This window comes from Budorcas taxicolor, chromosome 5 (genome assembly GCF_023091745.1).
Source record: "Budorcas taxicolor isolate Tak-1 chromosome 5, Takin1.1, whole genome shotgun sequence".
In the NCBI taxonomy this organism is placed as follows: domain Eukaryota; kingdom Metazoa; phylum Chordata; class Mammalia; order Artiodactyla; family Bovidae; genus Budorcas; species Budorcas taxicolor.
In genome coordinates this window covers 145,854,897-145,875,500 of record NC_068914.1, presented here as the reverse complement: position 1 = coordinate 145,875,500, position 20,604 = coordinate 145,854,897, and the positions used below count along the sequence as shown (strand labels likewise).

At 41.9% G+C, this 20,604-nt stretch overlaps 1 protein-coding gene across 1 annotated transcript in view; it reads right to left on the bottom strand.

Moving 5' to 3' along the window:
- The window catches only part of LOC128048487 (antigen WC1.1-like), a 54,823-nt gene extending 36,206 nt beyond the window's left edge, over positions 1-18,617 (bottom strand). The window contains exons 1-2 of the mRNA XM_052640887.1: positions 18,548-18,617; positions 8,978-9,298 (exon numbers count right to left, since the gene is read on the bottom strand). Coding sequence (XP_052496847.1) covers positions 8,978-9,298; positions 18,548-18,617 — 391 coding nt within the window. The remainder of the gene's footprint in view (positions 1-8,977; positions 9,299-18,547) is intronic.
- Positions 18,618-20,604: the final 1,987 nt, after the last annotated feature.

Here is a 20,604-nt window from a genome sequence, read left to right as displayed (position 1 = left end):
TGTGTATATATATATATATATATATATATATATATATATATATATATGACAACCATAATTTGAGGGAATTCATCATCACTACAATACCGAAGTGCTAAAAGGAGTTCTTCAAGTTTAAATGAATAAACAAAACAATGATACAAAAGTATCTTCACATATGAATTTGTAAATCTTACTGGTAAATCTAGAGAGAAATAGAGAATATTGTAATACTGTAATAGTGATACATAACTTGCTTTTAATATTAGTATATAAATATAAATCACAAGCCATCATAAGAGTAACTATAATTACAGAAAGCTACTGTTGGAAACACATTATAGAAACAAGCAAAATCTGACATCAATCACTTAAAGTGTAGGGGAGGAGTAAAATGCAGTTTCTGCATACTGTTGAAATTAAGTTGTTTTTATAACAGTACTTAACTTCTGCTATAAACTGTTATAAAATGTTTGATACAAGTTCCATGGTAACTACAATAAAAAGTATAGTGCATACACACAGAAAAAGAGAAATTAATCAGGGCACCAGTCCATTCTGAAGGAGATCAGCCCTGGGATTTCTTTGGAAGGAATGATGCTAAAGCTGAAACTCCAGTACTTTGGCCACCTCATGCAAAGACCTGACTCATTGGGAAAGACTCTGATGCTGGGAGGGATTGGGGGCAGGAGGAGAAGGGGATGACAGAAGATGAGATGGCTGGATGGCATCACTGACTCAATGGCCGTGAGTCTGAATGAACTCCGGGTGTTGATGATGGACAGGGAGGCCTGGCGTGCTGCAATTCTTGGGGTCGCAAAGAGTTGGACACGACTGAGTGACTGAACTGACTGAACTGACTACTACTATAAGAAATCATCAAGCCACAAATACATCACAGAAGAAAGCAGGAGCCATAAACTATAAAACAATGAATAAAATGGCAATGTAAGTCCTTACTTTTCAATATGATTATATATATAAATATACTACACTTTCCAATCAAATATATAGATTATCTGAATGGATTAAAAGCGAGATCCAACTACATACTGTATATAAGAGACTCACCTTAGATATCATGACTCATGTAGCTTGAAAGTGAACAGGTGGAAAAAGACATGCCATGCAGATAATAGCCAAAAGAGATCAAAGTCAGGCAAAAGAGACTTTACGTCAAAAGCTGTCACAAGAGACCATTCAAGTGAAAGATATAGCAACTACAGATATATATGCATGGAACATTATAGCATTTCAACATACAAGACAGTATGGACAGCTCTTAAGGAAGAAGTAGCAGTGATACAGTAACAGTAGAAAACTTCAATTTCCCACTCTCTATAATTAATTGATCATTCAAACAGAAAATCAATATGCATGCTTCTCAAGCCCACATGGAATATTTTCCAAGATAAATACAAGTCTTTAGTGGTATCATGGGTGTAGTAGCAGTAGTAATATATAAGGTAGCGGTAGTAATATATAAGGTTGCGGTAGTAATAGCTAAGGTCCAAGAAAACAGACCGGAAATGCATGGAAAGAGATGTAAAGCAAATGTAAAAATAATAACCATGGTTATCTGTGAATAATGGTATAATGGGTGATTTTTTTCTTCTTTATACTTTTTTGTAGATTACACGTTTTCTACAATGAGTGTGTTACTGTGAATTTAAAAAAAAAACACTTGTATTTAGGCTACAAATAAGTCTTAACAAATTCAAGAAATTTGAATTATTCCAAGTATCTTTTCTGAACACAATGGAATGAAACTAAAGCAATCCCACTGCTGGGCATACACACTGAAGAAACCAGAACTGAAAGAGACACATGTACCCCAATGTTCATTGCAGCACTGTTTATAATAGCCAGGACACGGAAACAACCTAGAAGTCCATCACCAGATGAATGGATAAGAAAGCTGTGGTACATATACACAATGGAGTATTACTCAGCCATTAAAAAGAATACATTTGAATCAGTTCTAATGAGATGGATGAAACTGGAGCTGATTATACAGAGTGAAGTAAGCCAGAAAGAAAAACACCAATACAGTATACTGACACATATATATGGAATCTAGAAAGATGGTAATGATGACCCTGTATGCGAGACAGCAAAAGAGACACAGATGTGTATAACGGACTTTTGGACCCTGAGGGAGAGGGAGAGGGAGAGGTTGGCATGATCTGGGAGAATGGCATTGAAACATGTATACTATCATATAAGAAACGAAGTGCCAGTCTATGTTTGATACAGGATATAGGATGCTTGGGGCTGGTGCATGGGGATGATCCAGAGAGATGATATGGGGTGGGAGGTGGGAGAGGGATTCAGGATTGGGAGCTCGTATACACCCGTGGTGGATTCATGTCAATGTATGGCAAAACCAATACAGTATTGTGAAGTAAAATAAAGTAAAAATAAAATTTTTTAAAAAGTCAATAGTGGTAAGAAATCAAAAAAAAATCATGAATAGATTGAAAGTAAACAATATACATATTTTAGATTGTATTTTAGGATTATACTTTCTATATCTATAATGAATGCCATTAGGTTTTTGAGAGGGATTGCATAAAACCTGTAAATCACTTTGAGTGGTATAGACATTTTAACAACATTGATTCTTCCAATCCATGAACACAAGACACTTTTCATTTATCTATATCTTCATTAATTTTTTTCATATATGTTTTGCAATTTTGAAAGAAGGTGACATGCTGCTAAAAGAGAGTGAGAAGGCAGTAAGAAGAAGGAAGCAGAAATCAAGTAAGGCCTAATTTGTAGAGTTCTGAGTTTCAAAAGCCTCAATCTGTATAAAATGCACAAATATTTGGGGAAAATAATTGTCAAATTAGTAATTAGCATATTTCATTGCACTCTCCTCCTCTCATATGCCACCTAACTGTTCCATCCTTTCTCATTTCTCCCACTTCAGAGAAGCAAATGCAATTTTAAAAGATATGGATGGATGGCAAACAAAATGGAAAAGGGAAAGCAACTGCTGTAGAAGTGGAGTGTAATTTGGGTATGTGGCAAGCAAAAGTGGGATAACAAGAAGTTTTGCAGATAAAGAAGAGAAACGTAAATAAAAAGTCATCACTTTGCCACCCAAGGAACATATTTTGAAAAGAATGCAATGAAAAACATTGTTTGATTCATCAAGTGCAATTCCCTGCTATCAGACTCTTTTCTGATTATTTATTGCTAGAATTCTTTCTGTTAAACGACTGCCTAGCAATGTCCAACTTCCAATCCAAACGTTACAAGACTTTCTGAAAAAGAAAAATATAAATCATAGCAAAATTTTAAAAGAGCAGCCACTAAAAACAGATTCAAGAATTACAGAAATTATTTAACTGGCTGCTAACATTTTAAGACACTAACATAAATATGCTTTTTCTGCAGCAAAAAAAATAAAGCAGAGACAAAAAAAAATAACCAAATGGAGTTTCTAAAACTGAAAAATCAATATATATAATGAAAAATTATCTGGATTAACATAAAAAGAAATTAGATATGGCAGAACAAAAAAAAAGGGGGGATGAGGAAATTAAGCACATATCAATAGAGACTATTCAAACTGAAGCAGAGAGGAAAAAAGAAAAAAAAACAAAGCACGAATGGAAACTCTGGCACTTGGGACAAGAGTAAACCATGCAAAAATATGTGTATTTGGAGACTCAAAATAAGGGATGAGTAGAAAACTAGTTGCAAATAATGGATGAAAAATTTCCAAATTTAATGAAAGCTATAAACCAAAAAGCTAAACAAACTCTAAAAGATGAAAATAAGGAAAACTACCTCAGTTCAGTTCAGTTCAGTCACTCAGTCGTGTCCGACTCTTTGTGACCCCATGAATTGCAGCACGCCAGGCCTCCCTGTCCATCACCAACACCTGGAGTTCACTCAGACTCATGTCCATCGAGGTGGTGATGCCATCCAGCCATCTCATCCTCTGTCATCCCCTTCTCTTCCTGCCCCCAATCCCTCCCACCATCAGAGTCTTTTCCAATGAGTCAACTCTTCTCATGAGGTGGCCAAAGTACTGGAGTTTCAGCTTTAGCATCATTCCTTCCAAAGAACACCCAGGCCATTTGATAATATAATTGTGGAAAACCAGTGATAATCCCCCCCAAAAAATCCTAGAAGCAACCACGAAATATTGACATGTTATGTAAAGGGGTACAAAAATAAGTACTACTGGCTATTTATTAGAGGCAATGCTAGTCATAGGCCAATGTAAAAGCATCTTTAAGTAGTGTGAAGAAATTTTCTAAAATAGAATTCAGTCACCAGTGAAAATATTTTTAAAAATTATTAATAGTTAAAATTTTTTCATATAAAAAAGATGATAGAATTTGAGACCACCAGACCATCACTACACACAAAAAATGTTACAGTAAAGCATTCAAGCCAAAGAAAAATGTCCAAAGCTATGAAGGCTGCTCTAAATGATAATTCTGTGGGTAAATACAAAAACTATTGCACATTTTTGAAATAATAGAATATTGAAGGCAAAAATAGCCACAACACTTTATAAGATTTATTAATTTGTTTCATTATTTGTTAAGTGACAAGCTATTATTTTAAGGGCTTCCCTGATAGTTCAGTTGGTAAAGAATACACCTGCAATGCAGAAGACCCTGATTTGATTCCTGAGTTGGGAAGATCTGCTGGAGAAGGGATAGGCTATCCACTCCAGTATTCTTAGTTTTCCCTTGTTAGAATTGTAAAGAATCCACCTGCAATGCAGGAGACCTGGGTTTGATCACTGGGTTGGGAAGATCCCCTGGAGAAGGAAAAGGTTAACCCACTCCAGTATTCTGGCCTGGAGAATTCCAGGGACTGTATAGTCCATGGGGTCACAAAGAGTTGGACACGACTGAGTGATTTTCAGTTTTCACTTATCATTTTTAGGTAAAATGTGCAAGATGGATGAGTATAAGGACTTGAGCTCACCTCCTCTCACAAAGGCACCAAAATAACAACTAACTGCTGAATAGCAGTTTAGAAAGCATGTAACCTATCAAAAAAGATACTCTACATCCAAAGACAAAGAGGCCACAATAAGATGGTAGGAGGGGTGAATTTACAATATAATTAAATCTCATACCCACCAGGTGAGTGATCCACAAACTGGAAAATAATTATATGGCAGATTCCCCACAGAATGTTTCTGAAACTGAGGTCAAGCTCCCCACCCTGGGGGTCTGGCATAGGAAGAGCAGCCCCAAGAGCACTTGATTTTGAAGGCCAGGGGGCTTGATCATAGGAACTCCACAGAAACAAGGGAAGTGAAGTGAAGTGAAGTGAAGTGAAGTGAAAGTTGCTTAGTCATGTCCAACTCTTTGCGACCCCATGAACTGTAGCCTGCCAGGCTCCTCTGTCCATGGAGCTCTCCAGGTCAGAATACTGGAGTGGATAGCCTTTCCCTCCTCCAGGGGATCTTCTCAACCCAGGGACTGAACCCAGGTCTCCCGCATTGCAGGCAGATTCTTTACCAGCTGAGCTCCCAGGGAAGCCCACTGGGGCCCAGGGGAAAAGTCATGACTTCACAGAGGCAAAGACTAGACCTACCTGCTTGTTTTATAGGGCCTTCTGGGGAGGTGGGGACAGCTGTGGCTCACTGCAGGGACAAGGACATTGGTGGCAGAGGTACCAAGGAGTCCTCATTTGTGTGAGCTCCCTTGGATGCTGCCATTTTGAAACCAAGATCTGGCCCCACCCAACAGCCTGCAGGCTCCAGTGCTGGGATGCCTCAGGTCAAACAACGACAGGGCAGGAACATAGCCCTGCCCTTTAGCAGACAGGCACTCTAAACTCTTCCTGCGGTGGTGGTTTAGTCACTAAGTCATGTCCAACTCTTGCAGCCCCATGGACTGTAGCCCACCAGGCTCCTCTGTCCATGGGATTTTCCAAGCAAGAATACTGGAGTGGATTGCCATTTCCTTCTCCAGAGGATCTTCCCAACCCAGGTCTCCTGCATTGCAGGCAGATTCTTTACCAACTGAGCTATGAGGGAAGCTCATAGATCTTCCTGAGGTTATTGATATTTCTCCCAGCAATCTTGATTCCAGCTTGTGCTGGAATCAGTAACCTCAGGTATGCACATGACACCACCCTTAAGGCAGAAAGTGAAGAAGAACTAAAGAACCTCTTGATAAAAATGCAAGAGGAGAGTGAAAAATTTGGCTTAAAACTCAACATTCAGAAAGCTAAGATCATGGCATCTGGTCCAATCACTTCATGGCAAATAGATGGGGAAACAGTGGAAACAGTGACAGACTTTATTTTGGGGTGCTCCAAAATCTTTATTTTGGGGGGGCTGCAGATGGTGACTGCAGCCATGAAATTAAAAGACACTTACTCCTTGGAAGAAAAGTTATGACCAACCTAGACAGCATATTAAAAAGCAGAGACATTACTTAGCCAACAAAGGTCTATCTAGTCAAGGCTATGGTTTTTCCAGTAGTCATGAATGGATGTGAGAATTAGACTATAAAGAAAGCTGAGCACCAAAGAATTGATGCTTTTGAGCTGTGGTGTTGGAGAAGAATCCTGAGAGTCCCTTGGACTGCAAGGAGATAAAACCAGTCCATCCTAAAGGAAATCAGTCCTGAGTATTCATTGGAAGGACTGATGTTGAAGCTGAAACTCCAATACTTTGGCCACCTGATGCGAGGAGCTGACTCATTTGACAAGATCCTGATGCTGGGAAAGACTGAAGGCAGGAGGAGAAGGGGATGACAGAGGATGAGATGGTTGGATGGCATCACTAACTCAATGGACATGAGTTTGAGTAAACTCCTGGAGTTGGTGATGGACAGGGAGGCCTGTTGTACTGCAGTCCATGAGGTCACAGAGTCTGACATGACAGTGACTGAACTGAACTGAAACTCTTCCTGAGCCTCACAGCTGCCTCTATACACATCTTTTGGCCTGGTCCTGCACACAGAAGATCAAGAACTAGCTCCACCCACTAGTCATCAGACACCAGTCACTCCCACCAAGAAGCCTGCCTCTAGATGAGTCTCACCCACCAGGGGCAGACACCAAAAGGAAGAAGCAAGACAATCCTCCAGCCTGAAAGAGTGACCATAAACACAGAAAGTAAGACAAAATGAGATAGCAGAAGAATATATTCCAGACAAAGCAACAAGATAAAATCCCAGAAGAACAACTAAGTGAAGTTGAAATAGGCAATCTGCCTGAACAAGAATGCAGAGTAATGATAGTAAAGATGATTCAAGATTTCGGAAAAAGAATGGAGGCATGGAATGAGATGATACAAGAAATGTTTACCAGAGAGCTAGGAGATATACAGAACAGAGTTGAAGAGTGCAGTAAAAGAAATGAAAAAATATACTAGAAGAAATCAATAGCAGAACAAATGAGACAGAAAAACAGATAAATGAGCTAGAAGACAGAATGGTGAATATCACTGTTGTAGGACAGAAAAAAGAATGTAAAAATGTGAAGACAATCTTTGGGACAACATTAAGAAACCTCTGGGACAACATTAAATGCACAAACATGCACATTTTAGGGGCCCCCGAAGGAGAAGAGGCCTGAGAAAATATTTGAAGAGACAATAGCTGAAAGTTTCCCTAATATCGGAAGGGAAATAGCCACTGAAGTCCAGTATAAACCCCAGAACGCACATGTCAAGACACACATTAATCAAACTGACAAAAGCTAAAGACAAAGAGAAACTATTAGAAGCAACAAATAACTTACAAGGAATCCTCATAAGTTTATCAGCTGATTTTTCAGCAGAAACTTTGCAGGCTGAAAGAGAGTGGCATGATATATTTAAACAGATAAAGGGGGGGGAACCTACCATCAAAACTCCTCTACCCAGCAAGCTCTTGTTAAGTTTCTATGGAGAAATCAAAATCTATATAGACAAGCAAAAGCTAAAAGAATCCAACACCACTAAACCAACTTACAACAAATGCTAAAGGAACTTCTCTAGGAAGAAAATAAAGACATAGAAGAAAAAAGAAAATTATGAATGAGAAAGCATACCAGTAAAGGCAAACATACAGTAAAGGTAGGAAAACATTCACACACAAATATGGTACCAAAACTAGCAATCAGGAGGAGAGTTAAAATGCAGACTATTGGAAATGCTTTGGAAATTAAGAGACCAGCAACTTACAATAGGCTGTATATCAAAACCTCATGGAAACCACAAACCAAAAATCTACAATATATATTCACACAAAAAAGGAAAGGAATCCAAACACAGTATTAAAGATAGCCATCAAATCATAAGAGAAGAGAATCAAAGAGGAAGGAAGAAAAAAAAGACCTACCAAAAAAATACAAAGCAATTAACAGAATGTCAGTAAGAACACACATATCTATAATTAACTTAAATGTAAACTGATTCAGTACTCCAAACAAAAAACATAGACTGGCTGGATGAAAACAAAAACAAGACCCATATATATGTATTGTCACTTGTCCATGGGTCTTCACACCCCATTTGGGGGTCACCACTGCTTGGATCAGCGGGTTCTATTCGCACTTCCCCCAAGTACCCACCTGATGATGCTTTGTCTCTCTAGGAGCTGTGAGTATAATAAACTCACATCCCTCCTTGCCTGCACCTTTCCTATATCCCCTCTTATAGCGGTACTTGTCTGACCATCCCATGAAAGAATACAACACGCTATCATGAGGAACCTAATTAATGTAGGTTCAACCAGGCAGTTGTACCTGTATGAAATATTTGGCCTCACCTCCCTGCCTCCTATGACATATCACACAGACCTGAAAGGCCCAGGGACCGATGGATCTGGAGCCTTTACTTCCAGGGCCAAGCAAATTCTTCTGCTCCCTTCAACACCTAATGCTCTAGGAATAACTGTGTGACTGGAATCTTCACCCAAGAATATACTAAAGGCTGTGATCTGTATTCTCATGGTTACTCTGGGAATGAGACTGAGGCTTTCCTTGCTGGTGATCCCATCCTATATCAGACAGGACTTACCTGAGCAAACTGCTCCAGCATCATGGTCATGGGAATAACCCTGAGGACGATAGTCTTTCACTGTAGAACGCCTACACTGCTTGAGAGCTGACTCTGTCCCTGTGCAGGAAATAAAAGTAAACCAAATGGGGCCAACTGCTGGTCCAAAATAAGATCTTTGGGGAGCATCAATAGCAGCTCCACACCCCAGCTGTCTGCACACCACAGCTGCCTCTTCTAAGCTCCACTTGTAATCATTCACTGTGCCCCATTTTCCTTGGTGTTTCATTTCCACTCTCCCCTCACAGCGGTGACCTCCATTCTTCAGCCTCAGACTCATAGCTGTAAGAAACACAGACACAGGACACAGGAGAGGTTTTAGGATACCATGCAGTAGTATACTGGCAAGTGATTAAAAAATGAATACTCTGATCTCTGAAAAAGAAAATCCTTGTGAATAGCATTTCTTGACTTCTGTGGTATAAATATTCCTATAATGGCCAACTCAAATCTCCCAATGTGCCATCACTGAACCTGGAGCAGGAAGGGAGGCACCAGGTATTTCCCATGAGCCTGCAGAACCAGCTCCAGGGACACCACCGAGGCCTTCAGAGACTCTGGATGCTGCCCTCCTTATAGATGTGCTCAAGACTACAAGGACCCAGCTTCCCCCTCTCAGTTACAGCTCATGGCCCAGGATCTAGGGAGGAATCCTGCCTCTCTTTCCCTGTCCACAGGGAGCATCTCATCCAGCCTAGGAACAGAGGGCTGGGTTACAGGCTCTAAAATGTCCCGATTATTACTGTTGCCTGGTGTCCACGTCCTTGTGTAATCCCCACACTGGAATGTACATAGTAACATGCACGTAACAAATAGAATATGGCAAAAATGACGAGATGTCACTGAAGAGATTATGCTTCAAGATGATTCTGGTTTTTCCTTTGGTGACCTATCTTGCTCTCTCTCCTGCTCTGAATAAGCCAACTGCCACATGTGAACTACTTATTGAGAGACCCTCATGACAAGGAAAGAAGGGAGGGCCCTAGCCAACAGCCAGCAACGGACTGAGTCTCTTAGTTCAACAGTCCACCAAGGTCTGGATGCTGCCAACATCCAGGTGAGTACATTTGGGTGATAACGAGCCCTTGTTGAACCTTCAGATGATTGCATCCTTGCAAGATATGAAATGAGTCAGAGAACCCAGATAGGATATGTCAATTCCTGGCCCACAGAAAGTGTGAGATACTAGGCATTTGCTGACTTAAGCTGCCAAGTTCAGAACTAATTTTTTGCTCAATGACATATAACTAATGCATGGCTTCTGTCCAGAGTCAGAAGAAAGGGGTCAGCAAGCTGGGGGGTTATACATGAGCCCTCACTGCTTCACCCAGATGAGACTTCTTTCTGTGTGACCAGGTCTGCTTCCTGGTCCCACCTGTAACTAGGACCCAAACCATTACTCTCTGTCACATCAGGTCTCACCCTATGTCCCAGGCTCCTGCCTTCCTGTTGGGAACTGAGAAATGAGTTTCCATGAATCAGCTCCATTAGCTTTTAACTCAGGTCAGAAAATGAGAATCTTTCTTATAGTCTAAGGAGAAGTGGTCCCTGGCATACGACTCACACTGCTCAGGTCCATGACCCGTCCCACGTGCTCTCACTCTGGAAAAAGAAGTTGTGCATCACAAAGGGAACATCTGGGGAAATGCTGAACTGGAGAAGATCCTTGTGTGTAGTCGGCTCAGGCAGGTGGCCACAACAAGATATCACAGCCTGATTGGTTAAACAACAGAAACGTATTTATCTTATCACAGTTCTGGAGGCTGGTAAGTCAAGATCAAGGTGCTGGCAGGGCTGTGTTTATTACGAGACTTCTGCTCTTGGCTTGCAGGCCATGGTTCCCTCACTGTGTGCTCACCTCGCCTTTCCTCAGGACAGGTACACAGGGAGAGAAGGAGAGAGATCTACCAAAGAGGGAGGGAGATCTGCCTCTTCTTCTTCTTATAAAGTCGCCTATTAGATTAGGGCCACATCCTTATGATCTTATTTAACGTTGTTGGTGGTGGTTTAGTCACTAAGTCATGTCCAACTCTTGCGACCTCATGGACTCTAGCCTGCCAGGCTCCTCTGACCATGGAATTTCCCAGGCAAGAATACTGCAGCGGATAGCCATTTCCTTCTCCAGGGGATCTTTCCAACCCAGGGGTCAAACTCACCTCTCCTGCATTGCCAAAAGGATTATTTATCACTGAGCCACCAGGGAAGCCTATTTAACCTCAGTTACTTCATAAAGACCCTATTTCCAGTGGAGTCAAACTAGGGACTAGGGTTCAATATATTAATTATGGAGTGACACAATTCAGTCCATAGACCTGGAGAGGTCCGGGCCTTTTTAAGTACTGTAAATACAGAATATAGTAAGACAATGTCCTTGCCTACATGTAGTTTTTATCTAGTTCATGACACAAACAAGGAGATGATTTCATTACTGTGAAAAATTCTAGATTTTCTCAGTAACGGTGGGCTTGCTTATTGAGGCTATTTCTTCTGTTGAAAAAGTATAATTAATTTACTAAAAATTATCTTAAAAGCATTAAAGACCTGATAAAGTAGGAAGGGAAAATTGAGCCAACTCTGAAGGGAACATGTAATTCACTGAGATTCAAAGAGATAGAAAACATAAAACAAGAAGAAAGAGAGAAAAACTAACCAGAAATTCTGGAGCTGAATAATACAATTAGCGAACTGAAGAATTCAATACAGAGTATCAAAGACAGTCTTGACCATCAGAGCAGTAAAAATATCATATGACATCCCTTATATATGAATCTAAAAAGAAATGAAAAAAGTGGACTTATTTACAAAACAGAAACAGACTCACAGAGCTAGAGAACTGAACTTGTGTTTGTTACCAGGAAATAATAGGGTGAAGGGTTAGGGAGTTTGGGATCAACTCCTACACACTGCTATATTTAAAGTGGATAATCAACAAGGACCTACTATACAGCACAGGAAACTCTACTGAGTGTTATGTGGCAGCCTAGATGGGAGGGTAGTTTAGGAGAGAATTGATACACGGATCTGTATGGCTGAGTGTCTTTGCTATTCACCTGAAACTATCATAACATTGTTAATTGAATATGTTCATTGTTCAGTGTAGTGGGAATTCCTAATAATGTACTTTCACAGCCTTGAAAAAATTTCACAGAAATTGCACCTGGAAAAACAGCATATATTAAGAAACTGTGTTTTTCTTAAGAATAATCTGAAAAAAAAAAAAAAAAAAGAATCTCCTTGTTACAAACCCCAAGGCCAGACCCAGAAGGGAGTATGACTGGGATCATGAAAGCATGGAACTTGGAACATCGGGTTGGCATCAGGCATGAACACTGCCTATGCACTTACTGATTGTTGCTGAGACTAGTAAGGTAAAAACAAGGAGATCTGGACTATGTCAGTGCAGTGTCTTGGAAAAGATAAGATCAAAAAAAGCAAAGATAGGCACAATAAAGGACAGAAATAGTATGGACCTAACAGAAGCAGGAGATATTAAGAAGAGGTGGGAAGAATACACAGAAGAACTATACAACAAAGATCTACATGAGCCATATAATCATAGTGGTGTGATCACGAACCTAAAGCCACACATCCTGGAATGTGAAGTCAAGGGGGCCTTAGGAAGAAGCACTACAAACAAAGCTAGGGGAAGTGATGGAATTTCAGTTGAACTATTTCAAATCCTGGAAGATGATGCTGTGAAAGTGCTGTACTCAATATTCCAGCAAATTTGGAAAACTCAGCAGTGGCCACAGTACTGGAAAATATCAGTTTTCATTCCAATCCCAAAGAAAGGCAATGCCAAAGAATGCTCAAACTACTGCACAATTGCACTCATCTCACATGCTAGTAAAGTAATGCTCAAAATTCTCTGAGTCAGGCTTCAACAGTACATGAACCATGAACTTCCAGATGTTCAAGCTGGATTTAGAAAAGGCAGAGGAATCAGAGATTAAATTGCCAACGTCCCTGGATGATCAAAAAAGTTAGAGAGTTCCAGAAAAACATCTACTTCTGCTTTATTGACTATTCCAAAGCCTCTGACTGTATGGACCACAACAAACTATGGAAAATTCTGAAAGAGATGGGAATACCAGACCACCTGGTCTGCCTCTTGAGAAATCTGCATGCAGGTCAAGAAGCAACAGTTAGAACTGGACATGGAACAACAGACTGTTTCCAAATAAGGAAAGGAGTACATCAAGGCTGTATATTGTCACCCTGCTTATTTAACTTATTTGCAGAATACATCATGAGAAATGCTGGACTAGATAAAGCACAATCCAGAATCAAGATTGCTGGGAGAAATATCAATAACCTCAGATATGCAGGTGACACCACCCTTATGGCAGAAAACAAAGAAGAACTAAAGAGCCTCTTGATAAAAGTGAAAGAGGAGACTGAAAAAGTTGGCTTAAAACTCAACATTCAGAAAACTAAGATCATGGCATCTGGTCCCATCACTTCATGGCAAATAGATGGGGAAACAGTGACAGACTTTATTTTGGGGGTGCTCCAAAATCACTGCAGATGGTGACTCTGGCCATGAAATTAAAGCTTGCTCCTTGGAAGAAAAGTTACAACCAACCTAGACAGCATATTAAAAAGCAGAGACATTACTTTACCAACAAAGATCTGTCTAGTCAAAGCTATGGTTTTTCCAGTAGTCATATATGGATTTGAGAGTTGGACTGTAAAGAAAGCTGAGCACCAAAGAATTGATGCTTTTGAACTGTGGTATTAGAGAAGACTCTTAAGAGTCCCTTGGACTGCAAGGAGATAAAACCAGTCTATCCTAAAGGAAATCAATTCTGAATATTCATTGGAAGGACTGATGCTGAAGCTGAAACTCCAATACTTTGACCACCTGATGGGAAAAAAACTGACTCATTTGACAAGACCCTGATGCTTGGAAAGATTGAAGGTGGGAGGAGAAGGGGATGACAGAGGAAGAGGTGGTTAGATGGCATCACCGACTCAATGGACATGAGTTTGAGTAAACTCTGGGAGTTGGTGATGGACAGGGAGGTCTGTCGTGCTGCAGTCCACAGAGTCACAAAGAGTCAGACACGACTGAGCAACTGAACTGAACTGAACTGAGTCTGCAATTAGGAATAAAAGCTGGATTCAGAGTGGACTCTGCACCTCAGTCCAACAGAGGCTGCGGGCCCCTGGACCCATTGCACCAGATTTCATGTTCTGTCTTCATTTTCATCACTCACTCCCGGACCATTAGGGCAACAGTTCAGTCATCCCGTCATGTCTGATTCTTTGTGAACCCATGGACTACAGCATGCCAGGCCTCCCTGTCCCTCATGGTCTCCCAGAGTTTGACCTAGTTCATGTTCATTGCATCAGTGATGCGGTCCAGTCATCTCATCCTCTGACACCCTCTTCTCCTTCTGCCCTCAATCTTTCCCAGCATCAGGGACTTTCCCAAAGAGTTGTTTGTTCACATCAGATGACCAAAATACCGGAGGTTCAGCTTTAGCATCTGTCCTTCCAGTGAATATTCAGGGTCAATCTCCCTTAAGATTAACTTGTTTGATCTCCTTGTTGTCCAAAGGACTTTCAAGAGTCTTCTTCAGAACCACAGTTTGAAAGCAGCAATTCTTTGGCATTCTGACTTCTTTATGGTTCAGCTCTCACAACCTTTCATGACACTGGGAAGACCCCACAGGATTCTCCAGACAAGAATACTGGAGTGGGTTGTCATTTCCTTCTCCAGCAGATCTTCCTGACCCAGGGATTGAACCCGTGTCTCTTACAGCTCCTGAATTGGCAGGTGGCTTCATTACCAATAGTGCCACCTGGAAGCTTGGGTTCTAATCTTACCTGCACTATTTACTCACATCTTACCTGTATTATTTAGGCAAGTGATTTAACTTTGCTTTGCCTCAGTTTCCTGAAATATTTTTTTTGTGATAAAAATACCCTGCCTAGTAGGACTGTTGTGCACTCAAGTTCATATAGGTACCTGGTAGTGTAGTAGTCACAGTCATAGTGTAAAGAGCTCCCATATAAATCATAACAAAATGACAAACATCACAACTTAAAAAGCACAAATGTGAGCAAACAATGAAGGGATACATGAAGCATTAAATTGGTGAATACACACTAGGTTTTGCCTATGAAGCTGGGCAAGATTTTAAAACTTGGTAAAAAGCAAATGTTACTTATATGATATTATACATGTTTCAATGCCATTCTCCCAAATCATCCCACCCTCTCTCTCTCCCACAGAGTCCAAAAGACTGTTCTATACATCTGTGTCTCTTTTGCTGTCTCGTATACAGGGTTATCGTTACCATCTTTCTAAATTCCATATATATGCGTTAGTATACTGTACTGGTGTTTTTCTTTCTGGCTTACTTCACTCTGTATAATCGGCTCCAGATTCATCCACCTCATTAGAACTGATTCAATATCATATAAGAAATGAATCGCCAGTCTAGGTTCGATTCAGGATGCTTGGGGCTGGTGCACTGGGATGACCCAGAGAGATGGTATGGGGAGGGAGGGGGGAGGGGGGTTCAGGATTAGGAACATGTGTACACCTGTGGCGGATTCATGTTGATGTATGGCAAAACCAATACAATATTGTAAAGTAAAAATAAAAATAATAATAATAAAATTAAATTTAAAAAAGGTTAACAAACAAACCAAACCTCCCCCCCCAAAAAAGCAAATGTTAGTGAGGATAAGTGGAATCTAATAGTCTCACACAATACTAGTAGAAATAAAATTCAGTGCAAATATTTCAAAAGGCACTTAATCTCTATGTACCAAAAGCCTTAAAGATATTCATAACCTATAAAATAGCAATTCCAGCTAGAAAATATTGTTAAGAGAAATAATTATGAATGGTCCTTATATTTAAATACAGAAAAGTTCAGAGCAACTCTTTTCATGATAGCAGAAATGTCAGAAACTACTAAATGCCTGACGAAATAAAATTTATCTTTTAAGGCAGGACAAAAAACATTAAATAAAATGTTTCTGTATGTTTGTTTGGTCCTCCTCCTAATGTGCAGTGTGCATCTGTATTGCAGAGTAACCAGGACTTCTCAAGTATGGGAGTGCCTGCTCGGCCTGGAAGACGAATTATTTTTTTCTTCTGATAATAGCATTGTAACCTGTTAAAAGAATCGCATTCTTTCCCAGCTCTTTTGGGGGTCATGGTGACTTGATGCTTAACTGACATATATATATACTTGGTGAACTTCATGTAAAATATCAGTATATCATTCTAATATATGATCCTTTGTCTCAAAACTGTATATGACTATGCTTTCATCTTCTAACATGAAGATTACCCAGAGTTTTTCCAAATAGCTGCTTCCAAGGTTATTAGCCTCAATGTGGGTGGAATAAAATTCCTTTTTTTTCCTACTTAACTTGATTGTTAATTGAATTTGTTTTGATATGTGTAACATAGGTGATTAGGTGAGTATATTGCATTTCAATTATGTAGCAAAATAACTGGAGGAAATTTAAAAATTCCATATTTTCCCTGGAATATCTTATATTTTTGTAATACTACAACTAAACATTTTTACTGAGTGAAAGAATACTTAATGATATAAAAGTGTTAGTCATTCAGTCGTGTCCAACTCTTTGCCACCCCATGAACTGTGTAACCTGACAGGCCCCTCTGTACATGGGATTCTCCAGGCAAGCACACTGGTGTGGGTAGTCATTCCCTTCTTCAGGGAATATTCCTGACCCAGGGATTGAACGCTGGTCTCTGGCTGCAGGCAGATTCTTTTAACATCTGAGCCACAAGGAAAGCCCATAATGATATAGAAATATGTGCAAAATATATTGTTAACTTTTAAAACCAGGTTACAAAATAATTACCTAATCTTGAGGGTCTATGTTATTGTGTATAAGGATATCAGTTATGCTGGAAGGGACCATTTTTCACCAATGCCCATCATGGATCTCATGGTGGAGACTCCTATAATGTGTGCCAATCCTAGAAATCATCAAATGCTCACAGAAGCCAGGAATATTGTTATACAAGGAGACCACTGTTATACAAGACCAATGTTGTATGAAGTAAAATAAGAATAAATTTTTGGTAGAATAATAATGAACAGTGTTGTTTCATTGGAACAACAAAATGAGAAGAACACTTCCTTTGGCAAAATGGTCTTGCTTCATAAGTAACTTCTAAAGAAGTTTCCTAGTTTTCTAGTAAGGGTGGATGCCTTGCAAAGAACACAAGTTGTCTCCCCCTTCGGGGGTACAAAACCCACCTCTGTCCTCCAGAGCCCTCAAGAAGAGACACTTCACCAGCATCTGCCCAGCACCCAGCACTCGAGGAGCAGAGACAAACAGGGAGGGGGTTTCCCAAGGAGAGCTGCAGACTGGAGGCTGCGATCTAGGGGACAAGAGTGAGCTCTGAGATAAGACAGGGCTGCACTGAGTCTCAGCGGACCAGCACCCACATCTGAGAGAGCTACCTCCTTCAGGCTAGAGACCAAATTCTCCACAGCCCCAGCCCTGACCCCCACCGTCCTTTCACTCAGGGGAAACCAGCTCTAGGGAGGAACCAGAGAGGGCACGAGAGAGAAAGTGTTCCCCATAGAGTCACAGCAGATCCTTGGAGGGGAAAGGACCATTCCAGGCCCCCAGCACATCAGGAAACAAGTCACGGGAACCAGGGCAGAGACTCGGGAACTTATACACTTGGGGCTGTGCATCAACTGATCTCTACAGACAAGAGCTCCCCTCTCCTGGCTGCTGGCTCCTCTGCTCCACAGTGGACACCTAGTAGGAACAGGCGAGGCCAGCAAGCAGAGTCTCTTACAGAGCCCAATGCTGGGCAGACAGGGCAACAAGCAGAGGAGAGCCCAGGGAGTCTGGGAGAGGGGCCAGAGAGAGTCAGGCAGGGGCACGATTGTCTCTGATCTGGTTACATGCAGTGACCCAGCCCTGTGGGACCCTGTGTGCTTCACAGACCAACAGACTCAGTCCCTGCTCAGCAGCCCCATTCCTCTCACACAGACAGGCTTCACACACCCTGAGACACACACACACACACCCCACACACACACTCTCACCTGCCCTCACACAAACGCAACCTTACACACTCCTCTCTCACCCTCACATACACTCATACAAGCACAAAGCCCACAGGAGCATAGGCAGGAAACAGGGACCCAGGAGCAGTGCTCACATACCAGGCACGTGGAGCGTGTGGGAACAGCCCAGAGTCCCAGCTGGGGTCAGTCGCTGGACCTTCCACACACTGGGAGCCACTGGGACCCTAGAAGCTCCCTGAGAACAAGGGAGACAGTGGAAGGGACTCAGGCTGACCCAGCTCGGTCCAGACCGAACCTCACTGCTCTGTAAAATCTGCCGCTATGACCAGTGGACCCCGCACAGGAGACAGACCAGTGTTCACAGTCAGCGTGGCTTCTTTTTAGTCAAAAACACTGAGGCTCAGTTCCAGACCTCCAAACACCTTTCCCTTCACAAAGGCATGCACTGCCTGGTGTGGACCCAGGACAGAGGGGCAGCTCTTACCTTGACCACCCACCACGGTGCTGAGGAGGACACAGAGTCCCCGCAGGGAGAGGTGTCTGCCCAGAGCCATCCTGACCCCACGTCCTCAAGGTCACAGTCCCAGCTGCAGGATCAGCCTGTGAGGAGGCGTCAGGGTGCCGACCGAGGTCTATATAGACCACCCCTTACACCCTCCCTCCTGAGAGCCAATAGCGACACCTCTCACCATTTCAGGCACTATCGGAGGCTGCATCAGCCACTTTCTGAAGCTCAGACACCAATGAGCTTCTGAATCTTCAACATCTCCTTATATGAGCAACACAGTCTTTAGACCTCCTGCTTCCGTGGTCCTGAGAGCCGGGCCCCATAATCAGGGCTGGCGTAGAACACTATGAGTACCTTTCTTTCCTCTGATCACCCTGGCCAATCCCCAAGGACTGTGAGATTTTGCAGGGTCAGGTTGTGGAATCAATTGGCCCGTGGGGAATAACTCTATTGGAATCAAACACTGATCTTCTTCTACTGAGCTCAGGGTGGAAGCCGAGTACTATCAGGCCAGCAGAAAATGAGGACAAGGATTGCAGGAAATCACAGACCATGGAGAGGGTGAGACGGAAACCATTAAGTTGAAGGGATGAGATTCTAGGTCTCTTCTCAGAATGATCTGGAGACTGGGTCCTGCAGAAGATGCATGTGTGCTTAATTGTGTCCTACTCTTTGTGACCCCTGGACTGTAACCCATCAGGCTTTTCTGTCCGTAGGTGTTCACAGGCAAGAATACTGGAGTGTGTTGCCATTTCCTTCTCGAGGGTATCTTCCAAGGCCAGGGATCGAACCCATGTCTCCTGTGTCTTCTGCATTGGCAGGCGGATTCTTAATTGCTGAACCACCTGGGAAGCCCTATAAGAGATTTTCACACATGCTAAATCCCTTTTCCTTTATTGCATTTCATTTTATGTGAAATACCCCCTTTCAGCTATTCAATAAATGATGCTTCAGGAGAGAAAGAGATTGCTGTTATAGGAAACAAAGATAAAGTAGTAGTCATTATTCAACTCTAGCCCTCCAAAATACGAGTGGGAATCTCTAGAAGAAAACATGTAGCTTAGAAAGATTAACATTTTCTAAACTTCACAATTTCCCCCTTTGGATATTGAGAGTTTGGTTTGATAGGATTCAGAACCAACCTGTATTATAAGCCATAACTAAAGAAGATGCAAAATATTGTTTAACGGAACTGCCCCCAGACAGAAGGATAAATAGAAAGTATTCTGCTGCACAGTGGCTGCAGGCAAGGGGCAAAGAAGAGGCAAATGAAGCAGAAAAGAGAAGAGGGATCATTCGTTCTGAGTTCAAGAGGAAAGTTGGTGGCAAGAATGGAAGCCCAGGTGGGTTGAGGGCACAGAGCCAAGCAGAAGGGTCTGATGTCCAGAGTGGCCACTGCTGCCTTGGTGTGTCCCACTGATCAGAGAAGCTCCCAGATGCTCTCCAGAAAGCAGCCCAGGGATGAGTATAGACAATGAGAAGGGCAGTAACGATGAAAGACAGAGCTCCCCCATTGAAATTCAAGGTCACTAACACACTGCCCTCATTCCTCATACTCCCTCAGGCTAAAGACTCTCATGATGCACCTTGTGGTCCACACAAACCCACCCTGAGGCCCCCTCACCCTGACTCTCATCATTTCAGCACAAACTTGGGAAGGACCCGTCTGTGACACACCTGCCCCGGAGTGCCTACCAGAGCCCCGAGACAGCTTCACACCTTTTCTCACCCACACCTGAAGGTCTCATGAAGCCAACACGGAGGGAAGCTGTGGACCAGTCCACAGGCCTGTCACATCCCCCACTGGAAGGACCCCTCATCCTGGTCAGCAGACACAGCTTCTCTGTCCTGCCATACCCATCCCTCCTACTTGAGACTCAGGTAAACAGAAAGGGGGAAAAGTCAATTGAACACATGCTTTTCTCCCTCTAAATATGGTAATATTAACCTGTTATTTTATAACACTTCCTTGTCCTGTGTTCCTCTGACTTCCAAGCCCCCATCTGTACATGAACCCCATCTCCTTCTGGATG